Below are 17,512 nucleotides of genomic sequence, written 5' to 3'. Positions count from 1 at the left end.
GCTGGACAGTGCCATAGGCAGGGCTATGGACAGCAGGGCTATGGACAGCAGGGCTATCCTGGTGCGGAGAGCGGGTGGGAGTAATCCTGGTGGCCGGGAAGCAGCTCTAAATGGCTGCTAATCTCTGGCCGGGGCCACTGCACACTGTCACCTCGCATCACAGCCGAGCCGGAGAGCGGGAGGGAGAGAGAGAAGGGACCTACATGAGCTTGGTCCCTCCCCCTCAGAGGGGCCCAGCAGGGCTCATTTAGTCTAGTAACATCGGAACAACAACATCAACAACTAGAACACAGGCCCATAGTCATAGGAAAGATTATTCACAGATTACGTTGAAAAAGAGACATGCATAGCAACAGATTAAAATGTCCTCATGCTCTACCTCCCCAAAATGTTGATAGATGATCTGCACAGCCATATAGGCCTAAACAAACAGTATAACTGCATCCCACTCTGTTATCAGTAAACTGTACTATGTGGCCCTGTTTATCATAATGAATATTCTGTCCCCTCACTGTGTCTCCTGTTCCCAGACTGATGGCCACATCTAAGCGGCCTCTGAAGGTGTCGGAGGAGCGCGTGCAGATGTACATTCAGCGGAGGAACCAGTACCTGGCCGCCGCCATCACCGACGACGACCAAGAGCCTGACGTGGACCCGTACGCCTTCGAGGACGGGGACGTCAAGTTCTCCTTCTCCGACAAGAAGGACAAGACGGGTGGCGAACGCCAGCCCGGGAAGAAACACAAGGTAGGGCTAAATGTACCACTTGATCAACTGGGGGCGGCGGCAGGCAGGCTAGCGGTAAAGAGTAACTGAAAGGTTGCTGGTTTGAATCCCCGAGCCGACTAGGCACAAAAAAGCTATCCTGTAAGTTGCTTTAGATAAGAGCGCCTGCTAAGAGTTGAAAATTGTACTTGTAACTGGGGCGGCTGAGTCAAATCCTTTCCTCCCATCGCTGCTGACTCCCAAGTTGCCACTGTTGTGATTCCCTTTAGGGTCAGGAAGTAGGAAGAGTTCGGTTTAGGGTCACAAGATAAGGCGTCAGCAGCCCTGCACTGTAAATGTGTCACTAGCTGTATTCTGCCCTCGTTTCCACAAAATATACTGCTCAGGAAGCCAGCTCCAGCTCCCTTTGTTATCCCAGCAAAGATATGACAAAATAGTTTGACTCTGTAACTTCTCATTTTGTTTAGTTTTGTATATTCTATCTACCCCATCTCTCGCTCTACTATGGGCTCAGTCTCGCTCTACTAGCCTGTGGGCTCAGTCTCGCTCTACTAGCCTGTGGGCTCAGTCTCGCTCTACTAGCCTGTGGGCTCAGTCTCGCTCTACTAGCCTGTGGGCTCAGTCTCGCTCTACTAGCCTGTGGGCTCAGTCTCGCTCTACTAGCCTGTGGGCTCAGTCTCGCTCTACTAGCCTGTGGGCTCAGTCTCGCTCTACTAGCCTGTGGGCTCAGTCTCGCTCTACTAGCCTGTGAGCTCAGTCTCGCTCTACTAGCCTGTGGGCTCAGTCTCGCTCTACTAGCCTGTGGGCTCAGTCTCGCTCTACTAGCCTGTGGTCTCAGTCTCGCTCTACTAGCCTGTGGGCTCAGTCTCGCTCTACTAGCCTGTGGGCTCAGTCTCGCTCTACTAGCCTGTGGGCTCAGTCTCGCTCTACTAGCCTGTGGGCTCAGTCTCGCTCTACTAGCCTGTGGGCTCAGTCTCGCTCTACTAGCCTGTGGGCTCAGTCTCGCTCTACTATGGGCTCAGTCTCGCTCTACTATGGGCTCAGTCTCGCTCTACTATGGGCTCAGTCTCACTCTACTATGGGCTCAGTCTCGCTCTACTAGCCTGTGGGCCCAGTCTCGCTCTACTAGCCTGTGGGCTCAGTCTCGCTCTACTAGCCTGTGGGCCCAGTCTCGCTCTACTAGCCTGTGGGCCCAGTCTCGCTCTACTAGCCTGTGGGCTCAGTCTCGCTCTACTAGCCTGTGGGCTCAGTCTCGCTCTACTAGCCTGTGGGCTCAGTCTCGCTCTACTAGCCTGTGGGCTCAGTCTCGTTCTACTAGCCTGTGGGCTCAGTCTCGCTCTACTAGCCTGTGGGCTCAGTCTTGTCTTAATATTGTTTCTCTCTGTTTCTAAACCTGGACCACCTGTTAGCTGTGGAAACGCCTTCAGCACTAGGGGGAAGGCAGGGGGGAGAGCGTGGGAATGGGAGTGAGCTGCCTGGCAATCAGCCTCCCTGGCCCTGCCTGCTTCCCTGCCTGTCTGCCTGTGAGGATGCATGTCTGCAGCAGGCTGGCGTGGAGGAGGAGGGATGTGCGAGGCTGGCTGGGGCTTTAACAGGCCAATAAACCTGGCTCACTGAACCGTGCATTTTTAAAATAGCTTTTTTGTTTTATTTCACAAGGGCTGCTGAGATTTTTTTCTTCTCCGTTCTGTGTGTGTAGTGGTGTGCTGTGTGTGTGTGTGTGGTATTGTACTGTGTGTGTGTGTGGTATTGTACTGTGTGTGTGTGTGGTATTGTACTGTGTGTGTGTGTGGTATTGTACTGTGTGTGTGTGTGGTATTGTACTGTGTGTGTGTGTGGTATTGTACTGTGTGTGTGTGTGGTATTGTACTGTGTGTGTGTGTATTGTACTGTGTGTGTGTGTAGTATTGTACTGCGTGTGTGTGTGGTATTGTACTGTGTGTGTGTGTGGTATTGTACTGTGTGTGTGTGTGTGGTATTGTACTGTGTGTGTGTGTGGTATTGTACTGCGTGTGTGTGTGTGTGTGTGTGGTATTGTACTGTGTGTGTGTGTGTGTGTGGTATTGTACTGTGTGTGTGTGTGGTATTGTACTGTGTGTGTGTGGTATTGTACTGCGTGTGTGTGTGTGTATTGTACTGTGTGTGTGTGTGTGTATTGTACTGTGTGTGTGTGTGTGTGGTATTGTACTGTGTGTGTGTGTATTGTACTGTGTGTGTGTGTGGTATTGTACTGTGTGTGTGTGTGGTATTGTACTGTGTGTGTGTGTGGTATTGTACTGTGTGTGTGTGTGGTATTGTACTGTGTGTGTGTGTGTGTGGTATTGTACTGTGTGTGTGTGTGTGTGGTATTGTACTGTGTGTGTGTGTGTGTGTGTGGTATTGTACTGTGTGTGTGTGTGTGTGGTATTGTACTGTGTGTGTGTGTGTGTGTGGTATTGTACTGTGTGTGTGTGTGTGGTATTGTACTGTGTGTGTGTGTGTGTGGTATTGTACTGTGTGTGTGTGGTATTGTACTGTGTGTGTGTGTGTGTGGTATTGTACTGTGTGTGTGTGTGTGTGGTATTGTACTGTGTGTGTGTGTGGTATTGTACTGTGTGTGTGTGTGTGTGGTATTGTACTGTGTGTGTGTGTGTGGTATTGTACTGTGTGTGTGTGTGTGTGGTATTGTACTGTGTGTGTGGTGTTGTACTGTGTGTGTGTGTGTGTGTGGTGTTGTACTGTGTGTGTGTGTGTGGTGTTGTACTGTGTGTGTGTGTGTGGTGTTGTACTGTGTGTGTGTGTGTGGTATTGTACTGTGTGTGTGTGTGTGGTATTGTACTGTGTGTGTGTGTGTGTGTGTGGTATTGTACTGTGTGTGTGGTATTGTACTGTGTGTGTGTGGTATTGTACTGTGTGTGTGTGTGGTGTTGTACTGTGTGTGTGGTATTGTACTGTGTGTGTGTGGTATTGTACTGTGTGTGTGTGTGGTATTGTACTGTGTGTGGTATTGTACTGTGTGTGGTATTGTACTGTGTGGTATTGTACTGTGTGTGTGTGTGGTGTGGTATTGTACTGTGTGTGGTATTGTACTGTGTGTGTGTGTGTGGTATTGTACTGTGTGTGGTATTGTACTGTGTGTGGTATTGTACGGTGCGTGTGTGTGTGGTATTGCACTGTGTGTGTGTGTGTGGTATTGTACTGTGTGTGTGTGGGATTGTACTGTGTGTGTGTGTGGGATTGTACTGTGTGTGTGGTATTGTACTGTGTGTGTGTGTGGTATTGTACTGTGTGTGTGTGTGGTATTGTACTGTGTGTGTGTGTGGTATTGTACTGTGTGTGTGGTATTGTACTGTGTGTGTGTGTGTGTGGTATTGTACTGTGTGTGTGTGTGGTATTGTACTGTGTGTGTGTGTGGTATTGTACTGTGTGTGGTATTGTACTGTGTGTGGTATTGTACTGTGTGTGTGTGTGTGGTATTGTACTGTGTGTGTGTGTGTGGTATTGTACTGTGTGTGTGTGTGGTATTGTACTGTGTGTGTGTGTGCGGTTGCTGCTGCGCTGCTTCTATACAGGAGGTGTGTGTTGTATTGTACTGTGTGTGTGTGTGTTGTATTGTACTGTGTGTGTGTGTGTGTGTGGTATTGTACTGTGTGTGTGTGTGGTATTGTACTGTGTGTGTGTGTGGTATTGTACTGTGTGTGTGTGTGTGGTATTGTACTGTGTGTGTGTGGTATTGTACTGTGTGTGTGTGTGTGGTATTGTACTGTGTGTGTGTGTGTGGTATTGTACTGTATGTGTGTGTGGTATTGTACTGTGTGTGTGTGTGTGGTATTGTACTGTGTGTGTGTGTGTGGTATTGTACTGTGTGTGTGTGTGTGTGTGTGTGTGGTATTGTACTGTGTGTGTGGTATTGTACTGTGTGTGTGGTATTGTACTGTGTGTGTGTGGTATTGTACTGTGTGCGTGGTATTGTACTGTGTGTGGTATTGTACTGTGTGTGTGTGGTATTGTACTGTGTGTGTGTGTGTGTGTGTGTGGTATTGTACTGTGTGTGTGGTATTGTACTGTGTGTGTGGTATTGTACTGTGTGTGTGGTATTGTACTGTGTGTGTGTGGTATTGTACTGTGTGTGTGTGGTATTGTACTGTGTGTGTGTGGTATTGTACTGTGTGTGTGTGGTATTGTACTGTGTGTGTGTGGTATTGTACTGTGTGTGTGTGGTATTGTACTGTGTGCGTGTGGTATTGTACTGTTTGCGTGTGGTATTGTACTGTGTGGTATTGTACTGTGTGCGTGTGGTATTGTACTGTGTGTGTGTGTGGTATTGTACTGTGTGTGTGTGTGGTATTGTACTGTGTGTGTGTGTGGTATTGTACTGTGTGTGTGTGTGGTATTGTACTGTGTGTGTGTGTGGTATTGTACTGTGTGTGTGTGTGGTATTGTACTGTGTGTGGTATTGTACTGTGTGTGTGTGTGGTATTGTACTGTGTGTGGTATTGTACTGTGTGTGGTATTGTACTGTGTGTGTGTGGTATTGTACTGTGTGTGTGGTATTGTACTGTGTGTGTGTGGTATTGTACTGTGTGTGTGTGGTATTGTACTGTGTGTGTGTGGTATTGTACTGTGTGTGTGTGTGTGTGGTATGCTTCTATACAGGAGGTCCCCCAGTGGCCACTATGTGCAGTGGAGACACAGTCTGCTGTGCGCTCTGTGTGTGTGTTACTTCAGCTACCTCCTCCCCCCTGGGTCATGCTTCACACTCCATTGATGATACTGCAAAGTGACAGCCTATCTTTTGTGCACTTTTATGTGTGTGTTCATGAGTGGGTGCGGGCCACAGACTTTCTAGATAAACTAATTTGGCAAATAACACTATGTTCCCCACCCCCTGAGTTGTCTGTGTGTGTTCAGGAGGTTGGCATGCTGGCAAAGCTCCAAACGTTCTGTAGTTGAACCCCTATAAACTCCTGCCAATGAAAAATATAGCACACTCACTTAGCAGAGGAGCTGGGCAAACAGCAGCAGCAGAGAAAACAGGGAAGGCAAGTCACTGGTGCTACTGTGGGGCACAATATGAACACCACACTGACTGCCATGTCACTCATGATTCCGCGTTCGCATTATTTGGAGAGAGAGGTAGAGAGAGAGAGAGAATTCCCTCAGCCCCAACCCCTTGTGTTTGTTCATATTTGCTCGCACAGCGAGTGTCTGCCTGCCATGTGCACAGAGGCCCCATCATAAGAGCATACAGCCCTATCACAGAGAGATATTGACAAAGTGTAGTGGCATTAGGGCTCCCTCCCAGGCGGCCATGGCATTTCTCCCATACACTGGGAGACTTGTCTGGAAATCTCATTAGTACAGAGTCGTTTGTTCCCCTCGTCTCTTTATTCTCTCTGCAATTTTTGAAGTGTGCCAAAAATAAACGTGCTCTCCACTGAGACTGAGAGCAGCCCAGCTCTCAGGGGCTGGAGGCACCTGTGTACTTTCTACAGTACTTTCTCTTGTGTTATTTACTTTGTGTTTATTGTATTATTTTCTTTGCAGTTTCATATAGACTATATCTGCTATTGCCTTTTATCCATTATCAATGTAATTTTATTGTTTGATCAGCTGTATCCTATTGGTTTTGTTTCTTTGCATTTGTTTTGTGCACAATATTGATCTCTCTCTTTGTCTGTGTTTCTCTCTGTCTCTCTCTCTGTGTTTCTCTCTGTCTCTCTCCCTTTATCTGTGTCTGTCTGTCTGTCTGTCTGTCTGTCTGTCTGTCTCTCTCTCTCTCTCTATCACTCTTTCTCTCTCTGTCTCTCTCCCTCTATCTGTATCTCTCTGTGTTTCTCTCTCTGTTGCTCTCCCTCTATCTGTATCTCTCTCTGTTTCAATATCTGTCTCTCTCCCTATATCTGTATCTCTCTGTGTTTCTCTCTCTGTCTCTCTCCCTCTATATGTATCTCTCTGTGTTTCTCTCTCTGTCGCTCTCCCTCTATCTGTATCTCTCTGTGTTTCTCTCTCTCTCTCTCTTTGTTTCTCTATCTGTGTCTGTCTCTCTCTATATCTCTCTGTTTCTTTCTCTGTCTCTCTCCCTCTATCTGTATCTCTCTTTGCCTCTATCCTTCTCTCTCTGTCTCTCTCTGTCTCTGTCTGTCTGTCTCTCTCTATCTCTCTTTGTTTCTCTGTCTCTGTCTCTCTCTCTCTTTGTTTCTGTCTGTCTGTCTGTCTGTCTGTCTGTCTGTCTGTCTATCTCTGTTTGTTTCTCTCTCTGTGTCTGTCTGTCTCTCTATCTCTCTTTATTTCTCTGTCTCTTGTCTCTCTCTATCTCTCTTTGTTTCTCTCTGTCTGTCTCTCTCTATCTCTCTTTATTTATCTCTCTCTGTCTGTCTCTCTCTATCTCTCTTTGTTTCTGTCTGTCTGTCTGTCTGTCTGTCTGTCTGTCTGTCTGTCTGTCTGTCTGTCTATCTCTGTTTGTTTCTCTCTCTGTCTGTCTCTCTATCGCTCTTTGTTTCTGTCTCTCTGTGTTTCTCTCTGTCTCTGTGTTTCTCTCTCTCTCTCTCTCTCTGTGTTTCTCTCTGTCTCTCTCTCTTTGTGTTTCTCTCTGTCTCTCTCTTTGTGTTTCTCTCTCTGTCTCTCTCTCTCGTTGTGTTTCTCTGTCTCTCTCTCTCTTTGTTTTTCTCTCTCTCTCTTTGTTTTTCTCTCTCTCTCTCTTTGTGTTTCTCTCTGTCTCTCTCTCTCTCTTTGTTTTTCTTTCTGTCTCTTTGTTTTTCTCTCTCTCTCTCTTTGTGTTTCTCTCTGTCTTTCTCTCTCTTTGTTTTTCTCTCTCTGTTTGTTTTTCTCTCTGTCTCTCCCTGTTTTTCTGTCTCTTTCTCTCTCTCTCTTTGTTTTTCTCTCTCTCGCAGGGGGAGGATGGAGCAGCAGGTCCATCAGATGGTAAGGATCCTGTCTGTCTCTGCTGTACTGTGCAACTCTAGGCTCTGTTAGATGACAGGGACATGGCTGTCATTACCTGGGTCAATTACTTGAGTGACAGCAGTAGCAGCCTTTAGTTTGACTTACTGGGGGGGACAGGTAATGTAATTACATGCACGAGCACAAAACACCACATCTGTCATTTTAGTCCCGTCCGTATCTGCCACGACGGTAATTATTACTTGGCGGGAAGGCTATTATTCCAGCCCCAAGAACCTATTGTTTTTCTGCAAACTCCCAGGTCCTCTGATAAAGCCTGTGCAAATCCTCATCCCTGTGTTTTGAGGGAGTTTACAGAGTTGATGGAAACATGGAAACAAATAGATGCTTAAAACAAAGTGCTGCACGTAGCCTACAGATGAATGGTCTGGTTTGTCACATAACTTCCATAGTGCCTTTTTCTCTTGTGAAAGATTCAGCGGATGATATTGTGCAAATTCATTTATAAATTACAGTGCATGGTTCTAATTGATATTTTAAACAATTCAACGGAAAGCCAAACTATCTGTAGAGAAGTTGAATACTAGTCCTGAGCTTATGGTAGCCTTGGATGATGGGGTGAAGCCATACTGTAGCTTACCACCTGTCTGTCATAGGCTTCTCTCAGCAACAGTAAATGCAATAAGTCAGTCTCAGCCAGAATAGTGAGGGGTATCCATAGCTCATACTGCATATCAATCTTAATGACCGTCTTATCTAGATCCCTCAGGCATGTAGGTGCATTACTATGTTTCATTGACTTGATTCAGCAGGGTGTTAGAGCGTTCTCACATGTTTACTGTTGAATGTAGCCTCAGGAATAGGGCCTCTTGTAAGACTGACAGCCTCTGATGTTGAGGGATACAGTATATGGGAGTTTTAGAGAGCCTGAGCTAGAGGTGGGTTATTTACCTAGCCCTGGTGTTTGTTATTCCTCTACCCCCGTCCAGACGCAGCACGGGAAGCAGCAAACGCACGCACTGCGTCCACTAGCCTAATCCACGAGACCGACCTGGCTGTGTCCATCAACGACCTTGACAACCTCTTCAACTCCGATGAGGACGAGCTCACGGTCAGTATGGGGCCTGTGTGTGTGTGTGAGTGTGTGTGTGTGTGACGAGCATGAAACCGCGGTCAGTGGGACCTGCCAGCACTACAGCCTGGCCGCTGCACTAAACCACAATGAATATCCCATTAGCTACAGTACCGCTTGGCAAGTGTTTATGTGTGCGTGCGCATCTTGTGTGTGTTGGTGAGACAGAATGTTGCATATGTGCAGTACCTCAACGGCTGTGGTTAACACGTCATCCTACAACACATTGCAGTGTAAAGGTCTGATCTGTTGTCCAATTATTAAGATTTTATCTGATTGGTCAAAAGACCAATTAGTGGCAAAAATATCAAAATTGGGTTGCCTGTATAAACGCAGCCATAGTGGCTTAGATTCAGAAAATATTTTCCCAGCCCCAAAGATGGATATGGTGGCTTCCAACGTGCTCTGTTCTGACTCTGGCCCCCACAGAACAGAGTAGTCACAGTCCAACCCCTTCTGTGCTCTGCTCTCTCTGGTGACTAGGTGGCTGGGTACCAATCGTGCAACAATACACTGAGAAGTGCAATATCACCGCTGGGTTACAGCCTGCCAACAGGGTTCCCCAACCCATCATTGCAGGGGCTTTTTGTGTTTTTGTGAATAAACTTGTATGTGTTGAATCTTATTATTGCCATGTGTTATATTCAACAGCCTGGTTCCAGACGTGCGGTGAATGGAACAGATAATACATTTGGCACCAAGGAACCAAAGCCAGCCCCTCTGGACCCAGTCTCCTGCATCAGTAAGGCTGCTTCTCACTGCTTTAGACAGAGCTGTGGGTGTAAGGACTCACCATCCATGATAACAAAATCATAATTTTAACCATGTTTTGAGGCTATACAGTGTTTGTAAAACATTGGCATAAAACAAGCTTATATTTCGGGTTCTGATGGGGGTACGACAGTTGAATCCAGCTCATGAGGCGTTTCTAAGTTATATTCAGTGTGTATATATCAATAATTTATACGTCCAAAAATGGATGTAGCAATCACAGATTGCTGCTTAAAAGGCCTAAGGATGATACAGTGAAAATGTGCTCGAGGCAACTCAATCCCATGCAGAAGCTCATCATATAACACTTGGAAAGCACACGCTGTTCATACTCATTAATTCACGAATGAAGCATGAAGCTTCTTCGGTCACTAGTCTCAGCACACGTTTGCATTCCAGGATCTGTATGTATCAGGCATCTCAGTAGGAGTGCCGATCTATATCAGGTCCTCATGTTCATAATCATCTTATCAGTGGAGGCTGCTAACGTGAGGATGGCTCATAATAATGGACATATGGAAACCATGTGTTTGATGTTGTTGATACTATTCCATTTATGTGCCCGTCCTCCCCAATTAAGGTGCCACCAACCTCCTGTGAATCTTATTAATTATGATCCAAAAGGCAAAACTGATCCTAGATCATCCTAGATCAGCACTCCTACTCTGAGAAAGGTGATACATACGGCCTCAAAAATATGTTGTTTACCTATGCTGCTCCCCCTTGTGGCGATAACAGTTGTACAACAGTCACTGGCTGGCTGAGTGGCCCTGCTCTACTCCAAACAGACAGCTCTGTGCCCTGGGGCAGGAACAAGTGCCTCATTATCTACCTCTCTATGTGACTAGTCTATAGCTTTGTATGTGAAACAAGGTGCTTGTTGCCTCAGCACTTAGACTGTTGAGCCTCGACTGCCTTTTGAGACTTCAGATCTTCAGTTGTTGTTGTCACTGAATGGGAACCTTGATTTATCTCTAGTTTCTCAAGGCCTTGCTCTTCTGCCCCTCTCTCTATCTCTCTCCCCATCTCTCTCTTTCTCCATCTCGCTCCACTTACCGCCCGTCTCTCTCCTACAGGCTCGGCAGACCTGCACCAGATGTTCCCCACTCCCCCCAGCCTGGAGCAGCACATCATGGGCTACTCCCCCATGAACATGGGCAGTAAGGAATACGGCGGCATCGAGGCTGGACATGGCATGACCAACCTGGACGGTGCCTCATCCCATGGGGGACACTTCAAGATTGAAGTGGAGGAGGGCTACTGCAGCCCTAAGCCACAGGAAATCAAGGTGGGTTTTTCGGCCCTAAATTGAAACTTGATCCCCTATTTGACCATGCTTTGGAGTCATGGATAATTCCTCTGCATGGCCTAACTGTCTTTGTCCTAACTGTGCAGTTGACATAAAGATGAATGTCAAATGAAAAAAGAAATCTAAGTCATATCAATGTAGCAGCCATTGGACTAGTCGGTGTACATATCTGACATGGTCTCATCCTCCCTGGCTCTACCCCTCAGGACTTCTCGTTTGTATACAAGCCGGAGCTGTGCCAGGCATTTGTGGGCTGCTCCATGTTTGCCCCCATGAAGACCCTGCCCAGCCAGTGTCTGCCCCCCATCAAGCTGCCAGAGGAGTGCATCTACAGGCCCAGCTGGACAACAGTGGGCAAACTGGAAATTCTCAACCACCCCCATGTGCCTTCCATGGCCTACCTCAACAAAGACAGGTAAACACCTGCCATTGCATTGGTGTGTGGCTGTGCATTTTAATTGTCTTATATAGTAAATCAAATCAATCAATCTCTATATGAACCACTCATGACCAGGGATATGAGTTTTTCCTGACTGCTAGGGCAAGCTGACTGTCTCAGGACACTCTCCTCCTGAAGCCTGCGGAACCAATGGATATTTTTCCAGCTGCTCCGAGGGTTCTTTACAATGTGTAATGCTTATCTGTGCTGAGGTGTAATTTAGACTTACAGGATGTAGGCATACAAACACACACACTGGCTGGCACACATGTGTATACATGCGTGTGGACACACACACACACACACACACACACATATTCAGGGCTTATCCCTCTACCCTCTGAGGAGCCTGTTCCATTCCTCATGCATGGCTGATTAATGCAGAGGAGAGGAGTGTAGAGAGGATGGTGATTGATACAGAGGAGAGGAGAGGAGAGGAGAGAGAGAGAGAGCGAGAGAGAGAGCATGGTGATTGATACAGAGGAGAGGAGAGGAGAGTGTAGAGAGCATGGTGATTGATACAGAGGAGAGGAGGGGAGGGGAGAGGAGAGAGCATGGTGATTGATACAGAGGAGAGGAGAGTGTAGAGAGCATGGTGATTGATAGAGGAGAGGAGAGGATAGGAGAGTGTAGAGAGCATGGTGATTGATATTGAGGAGAGGAGATTGTAGAGAGCATGGTGATTGATACAGAGGAGAGGAGGAGAGAGCATGGTCATTGATACAGAGGAGAGGAGAGGAGAGGAGAGCATGGTGATTGATACAGAGGAGAGGAGAGACAATAGTTGATTGATAAAGAGGAGAGGAGAGGGTAGAGGGTGGTGTAGAGTGGTATAGAGGGTGGTATAGAGGGCGGTGTAGAGTGGTATAGAGGGCGGTGTAGAGTGGTATAGAGGGCGGTGTAGAGTGGTATAGAGGGCGGTGTAGAGTGGTATAGAGGGCGGTGTAGAGTGGTATAGAGGGCGGTGTAGAGTGCTATAGAGATTATAACAGAACATGGCCAAGATGTTCAAATGTCCAAAGATGACCAGCAGGGTCAAGGCTGTATGTATGAGAGCACCAGTTGTTCCGAACAGCTGTGTGATAACGCTCTCGGTAGCTGATGTGAGCAAGACCTTTAAATAGGTGAACAGACAGATTACCAGGACGTTTACTCAAAGCATGCGCAGACCAACTGGCAAGTGTCTTCACTGACATTTTCAACCTGTCCCTGACAGAGTCTGTAATACCTACATGCTTTAGACCACCATAATCCCTGTGCCAAAGGAAGCGAAGGTAACCTGCCTAATTGATTACCGATGCGTAGCACTCACGTCAGTAGCCGTGAAGTGCTTTGAAAGGCTGGTCATGAGGCTCACATCAACAGCATCCTCCCGGATACCCTAGATCCACCGTACCGGTACCCCCTGTATGTAGCGTCGTTATTGTTGTTTTGTGTTACTTTTTAGTATTTATTTTTTATTAATTACTTTATTTAGTAAATATTTTCTTTGCTCTTTCTTGAACTGGTTGATTAAGGGCTTGTAAGTCAGCATTTCACCTGTTGTAATCAAAGAATGTTGTATTTGACACATGATTTGAAATTAAGAACCACATTTTTTAAAATTATTTTTTTACCCCCTTTTTCTCCCCAATTGTATCCAATTGTTCGTAGTTACTATCTTGTCTCATCGCTACAACTCCCGTACGGGCTCAGGAGAGACGAAGGTTGAAAGTCATGCGTCCTCCGATACACAACCCAACCAAGCCGCCCTGCTTCTTAACACAGCGCGCATCCATCCCGGAAGCCAGCCGCACCAATGTGTCAGAGGAAACACTTTGCACCTGGCGACCTTGGTCAGCGTGCACTGAGCCCGGCCCGCCACAGGAGTCGCTGGTGCACGATGAGACAAGGATATATCCCTACCGGCCAAACCCTCCCTAACCCGGACGACGCTAGGCCAATTGTGCATCGCCCCATGGACCTCCCGGTCACGGCTGGCTGCGACAGAGCCTGGGCGCGAACCCAGAGTCTCTGGCGGCACAGCTAGCACTGCGATGCAGTGCCCTCGACCATTGCACCACCTGGGAGGCCTAAGAATGCTACCCTGGGGCGGCAGGGTGGCCTAGTGGTTAGAGCGTTGAACTAGTAACCGAAAGGTTGCAAGTTCAAATCCCCGAGCTGACAATGTACAAATCTGTCATTCTGCCCCTGAACAGGCAGTTAACCCACTGTTCCTAGGCCATCATTGAAAATAAGAATTTGTTCTTAACTGACTTGCCTAGTAAAAGGTAAAAAAGAACCACATTTTAATGAAATTTTACCATGAAGCCAATTTCTTTCTATACAGCTGGCCCATCTAGCGGAAATCACTCCGTTCTGTCTTCAGGGCAAGATTAATGAAAGTAAACATCAACCTGACAAATCAAATCAAATGTATTTATATAGCCCTTCGTACATCAGCTGATATCTCAAAGTGCTGTACAGAAACCCAGCCTAAAACCCCAAACAGCAAGCAATGCAGGTGTAGAAGCACGGTAGCTAGGAAAAACTCCCTAGAAAGGCCAAAACCTAGGAAGAAACCTAGAGAGGAACCAGGCTATGTGGGGTGGCCAGTCCTCTTCTGGCTGTGCCGGGTGGAGATTATAACAGAACATGGCCAAGATGTTCAAATGTTCATAAATGACCAGCATGGTCGAATAATAATAAGGCAGAACAGTTGAAACTGGAGCAGCAGCATGACCAGGTGGACTGGGGACAGCAAGGAGTCATCATGTCAGGTAGTCCTGGGGCATGGTCCTAGGGCTCAGGTCCTCCTTCCTACTTCTGACGGTTGCCTCGTAATGGAGGTTCAGTGGGTACTGGAAAGTACTGTTGATTGTTTTGTTGTAATATACTGAGCTCTGCTTTGTTGTTGTGTTTTGAATCAAACTCTAGCATATTGTCCCAACAGGCTGTGTTGTGTGACTGACTCCTCTTCTCTCCGTCACAGTAACATCCCCAGTGTGGGCAGTGCCATGGACCAGGACTACAGCCAGAGTTACACACCCCAGACCCATACTCCCTTCATGTCCAACAGTGCCCCCCCCAGCAACAGTGGCACGGGCATCCTGCCCTCACCGGCCACCCCACGCTTCTCCGCCCCCACACCACGCACTCCCCGTACCCCACGCACCCCCAGAGGGCCCGCCAGTGTCCAGGGCTCGCTTAAGTATGAGAACTCAGACCTCTACTCGCCTGCCTCCACCCCCTCCACCTGTCGACCTCTCAACTCAGTGGAACCTGCCACTGTGCCCTCCATCCCCGAGGCCCACAGCCTCTACGTCACCCTCATCCTCTCTGAGTCCGTCATGAACCTCTTCAAGGACTGCAACTTCGACAGCTGCTGCATCTGCGTGTGCAACATGAACATCAAGGGGGCCGACGTGGGGGTGTACCTGAGCGACCCCACGGGAGAGGCCCAGTACCCCTGCACCTGCGGCTTCAGCGCTGTGGTCAACCGGCGCTATGGCAACGGCTCGGGCCTCTTCCTGGAGGACGAGCTGGACATCATCGGACGCGACTCGGACGTCAGCCGCGAGGCGGAGAAGCGCTTTGAGGCGCTGCGGCAACACTCGCTGGAGAGGACAGGGGGAGGAGGGAGGGGGGAGAGGGTACCAGACGAACTGATCTTACTGCTACAGGACCAGTGCACCAACCCCTTCTCTCCCATGGCTGGGATGGAGCCTGACAGCCTGGCAGCGCGGGGCCCCGGGGGTTGCCCAGTGCCGGCCTGTGTGAGGGTGGAGGAGAGGGACTACCACAGTGACTGCTACATGGCCCTGGAGCACGGCCGCCAGTTCATGGACAACATGTCAGGAGGCAAGGTGGACGAGGCCCTGGTCAAGACCACCTGTCTACACCACTGGTCCAAACAAAACGGTAAGAAAAGCACATTACTGTTGTTCTAACCAACATTCAAGTCTGTGTCTAATAATAAATTGTTCTTTGCATTTGGCCCTGTAGAGCTTGGCTTAGATAACTAACCAATATAAACCAGTCTGTTCATTTTCCCTGACAGTTATCAGAATGTTGCTATATTTTGTGTTGTCAGTGCTCTGTGTGTTGTCTTTCTAACTGTCCTCCCCCTCTCCCCAGTGGTGGACATCAGTGCTCTGTGTGTTGTCTTTCCAACTGTCCTCCCCCTCTCGCCAGTGGTGGACATCAGTGCTCTGTGTGTTGTCTTTCTAACTGTCCTCCCCCTCTCGCCAGTGGTGGACATCAGTGCTCTGTGTGTTGTCTTTCTAACTGTCCTCCCCCTCTAGCCAGCGGTGGACATCAGTGCTCTGTGTGTTGTCTTTCTAACTGTCCTCCCCCTCTCCCCAGTGGTGGACATCAGTGCTCTGTGTGTTGTCTTTCTAACTGTCCTCCCCCTCTCCCCAGCGGTGGACATCAGTGCTCTGTGTGTTGTCTTTCTAACTGTCCTCCCCCTCTCCCCAGTGGTGGACATCAGTGCTCTGTGTGTTGTCTTTCTAACTGTCCTCCCCCTCTCCCCAGTGGTGGACATCAGTGCTCTGTGTGTTGTCTTTCTAACTGTCCTCCCCCTCTCCCCAGCGGTGGACATCAGTGCTCTGTGTGTTGTCTTTCTAACTGTCCTCCCCCTCTCCCCAGCGGTGGACATCAGTGGTCTGTGTGTTGTCTTTCTAACTGTCCTCCCCCTCTCCCCAGCGGTGGACATCAGTGCTCTGTGTGTTGTCTTTCTAACTGTCCTCCCCCTCTCCCCAGTGGTGGACATCAGTGCTCTGTGTGTTGTCTTTCTAACTGTCCTCCCCTCTCCCCAGCGGTGGACATCAGTGCTCTGTGTGTTGTCTTTCTAACTGTCCTCCCCCTCTCCCCAGCGGTGGACATCAGTGCTCTGTGTGTTGTCTTTCTAACTGTCCTCCCCCCCCTCTCCCCAGTGGTGGACATCAGTGCTCTGTGTGTTGTCTTTCTAACTGTCCTCCCCCTCTCCCCAGCGGTGGACATCAGTGCTCTGTGTGTTGTCTTTCTTACTGTCCTCCCCCTCTCCCCAGCGGTGGACATCAGTGGTCTGTGTGTTGTCTTTCTAACTGTCCTCCCCCTCTCCCCAGCGGTGGACATCAGTGGTCTGTGTGTTGTCTTTCTAACTGTCCTCCCCCTCTCCCCAGCGGTGGGCATCAGTGGTCTGTGTGTTGTCTTTCTAACTGTCCTCCCCCTCTCCCCAGCGGTGGGCATCAGTGGTCTGTGTGTTGTCTTTCTAACTGTCCTCCCCCTCTCCCCAGCGGTGGACATCAGTGCTCTGTGCTCTCAGGACGTGTTGCGGGTGCTGCTCTCCCTCCAGCCTGTCCTCCAGGATGCCATCCAGAAGAAGAGGACGGTGCGCTCCTGGGGCGTTCAGGGACCCCTCACCTGGCAGCAGTTCCACAAGATGGCTGGACGGGGCTCCTACGGTAAGCCACCAGGGAAAAATACTCCAAGAGCCACTGGCTTACACAGGCAGATGCGACGTAGTCTGTGTTTGCAGGCAGATCAGTAGTTATCTCAGTCACACTGCTGCAGTCCAGATGTCAGCTCAGTGGGAAGCTGCCACTGCTGTTGTGATGGGTTCACTTTGGGCTCTCATTCCTTCTCTGTGACAGGTGGCAGTGCTGCCTTGTTTAAAGCCCTAATCTAGTGTCCTTTTCACCTCATTTAACATCTGATTTACTTAACAAAAGGCACATCTCAATAGGTGGTCCAGGTAGGTCATGACATGGCACGGGTGGGGGGTCGGGCGGGCGGGGGGGTGGACGTTTCCTCTTTTGTTCTCTATTGCTCCTCTAACATCAGACCAACTCCTTGAAGTTTGCAGTTGTGTCTAAAAAACACTATTTTGCTCAAAAAATCTTTTTGACCCTTTAGTGTGTTTTCTTTACTGTTTTCTATTTATTTATTTCACCCTAATTTAACCAGGTAGGCCAGTTGAGAACAATTTAAAATTGCGACCTGGCCAAGATAAAGCAAATCAGGGTGACTAAAACAAACAACACGGAGTTACACATAAACAAACGTACAGTCAATAATAAATAACAAAACGTAAAATGTCTATGTATTCATACTTCGGATATCACTTTTCAATAGAATTGTTTTTATTTTTATCGCTGGAGGATGACTAAGTACTTAATCCCTCTCTTCTCCCTCTCCTCTCTTCTCCCTCCTCTCTTCCTCTCTTCTCCCTCTCTTCTCCCTCTCCTCTCTTCCTCTCTTCTCCCTCTCTTCTCCCTCTCCTCTCTTCTCC

At 48.3% G+C, this 17,512-nt stretch overlaps 1 protein-coding gene across 3 annotated transcripts in view; it reads left to right on the top strand.

Moving 5' to 3' along the window:
- The window catches only part of LOC135550688 (mediator of RNA polymerase II transcription subunit 13-like), a 132,550-nt gene that overhangs the window by 99,024 nt on the left and 16,014 nt on the right, over positions 1–17,512 (top strand). For all 3 annotated transcript variants that reach the window (XM_064981714.1, XM_064981713.1, XM_064981712.1), the window contains 8 exons: positions 531–747; positions 7,599–7,629; positions 8,598–8,719; positions 9,392–9,482; positions 10,588–10,799; positions 11,027–11,235; positions 14,231–15,159; positions 16,518–16,685. In XM_064981714.1, coding sequence (XP_064837786.1) covers positions 531–747; positions 7,599–7,629; positions 8,598–8,719; positions 9,392–9,482; positions 10,588–10,799; positions 11,027–11,235; positions 14,231–15,159; positions 16,518–16,685 — 1,979 coding nt within the window. The remainder of the gene's footprint in view (positions 1–530; positions 748–7,598; positions 7,630–8,597; positions 8,720–9,391; positions 9,483–10,587; positions 10,800–11,026; positions 11,236–14,230; positions 15,160–16,517; positions 16,686–17,512) is intronic.

This window comes from Oncorhynchus masou, chromosome 12 (assembly GCF_036934945.1).
Source record: "Oncorhynchus masou masou isolate Uvic2021 chromosome 12, UVic_Omas_1.1, whole genome shotgun sequence".
In the NCBI taxonomy this organism is placed as follows: domain Eukaryota; kingdom Metazoa; phylum Chordata; class Actinopteri; order Salmoniformes; family Salmonidae; genus Oncorhynchus; species Oncorhynchus masou.
Note: the sequence above shows the minus strand (reverse complement) of the source record. Positions and strands in the feature narration are given on the sequence as shown.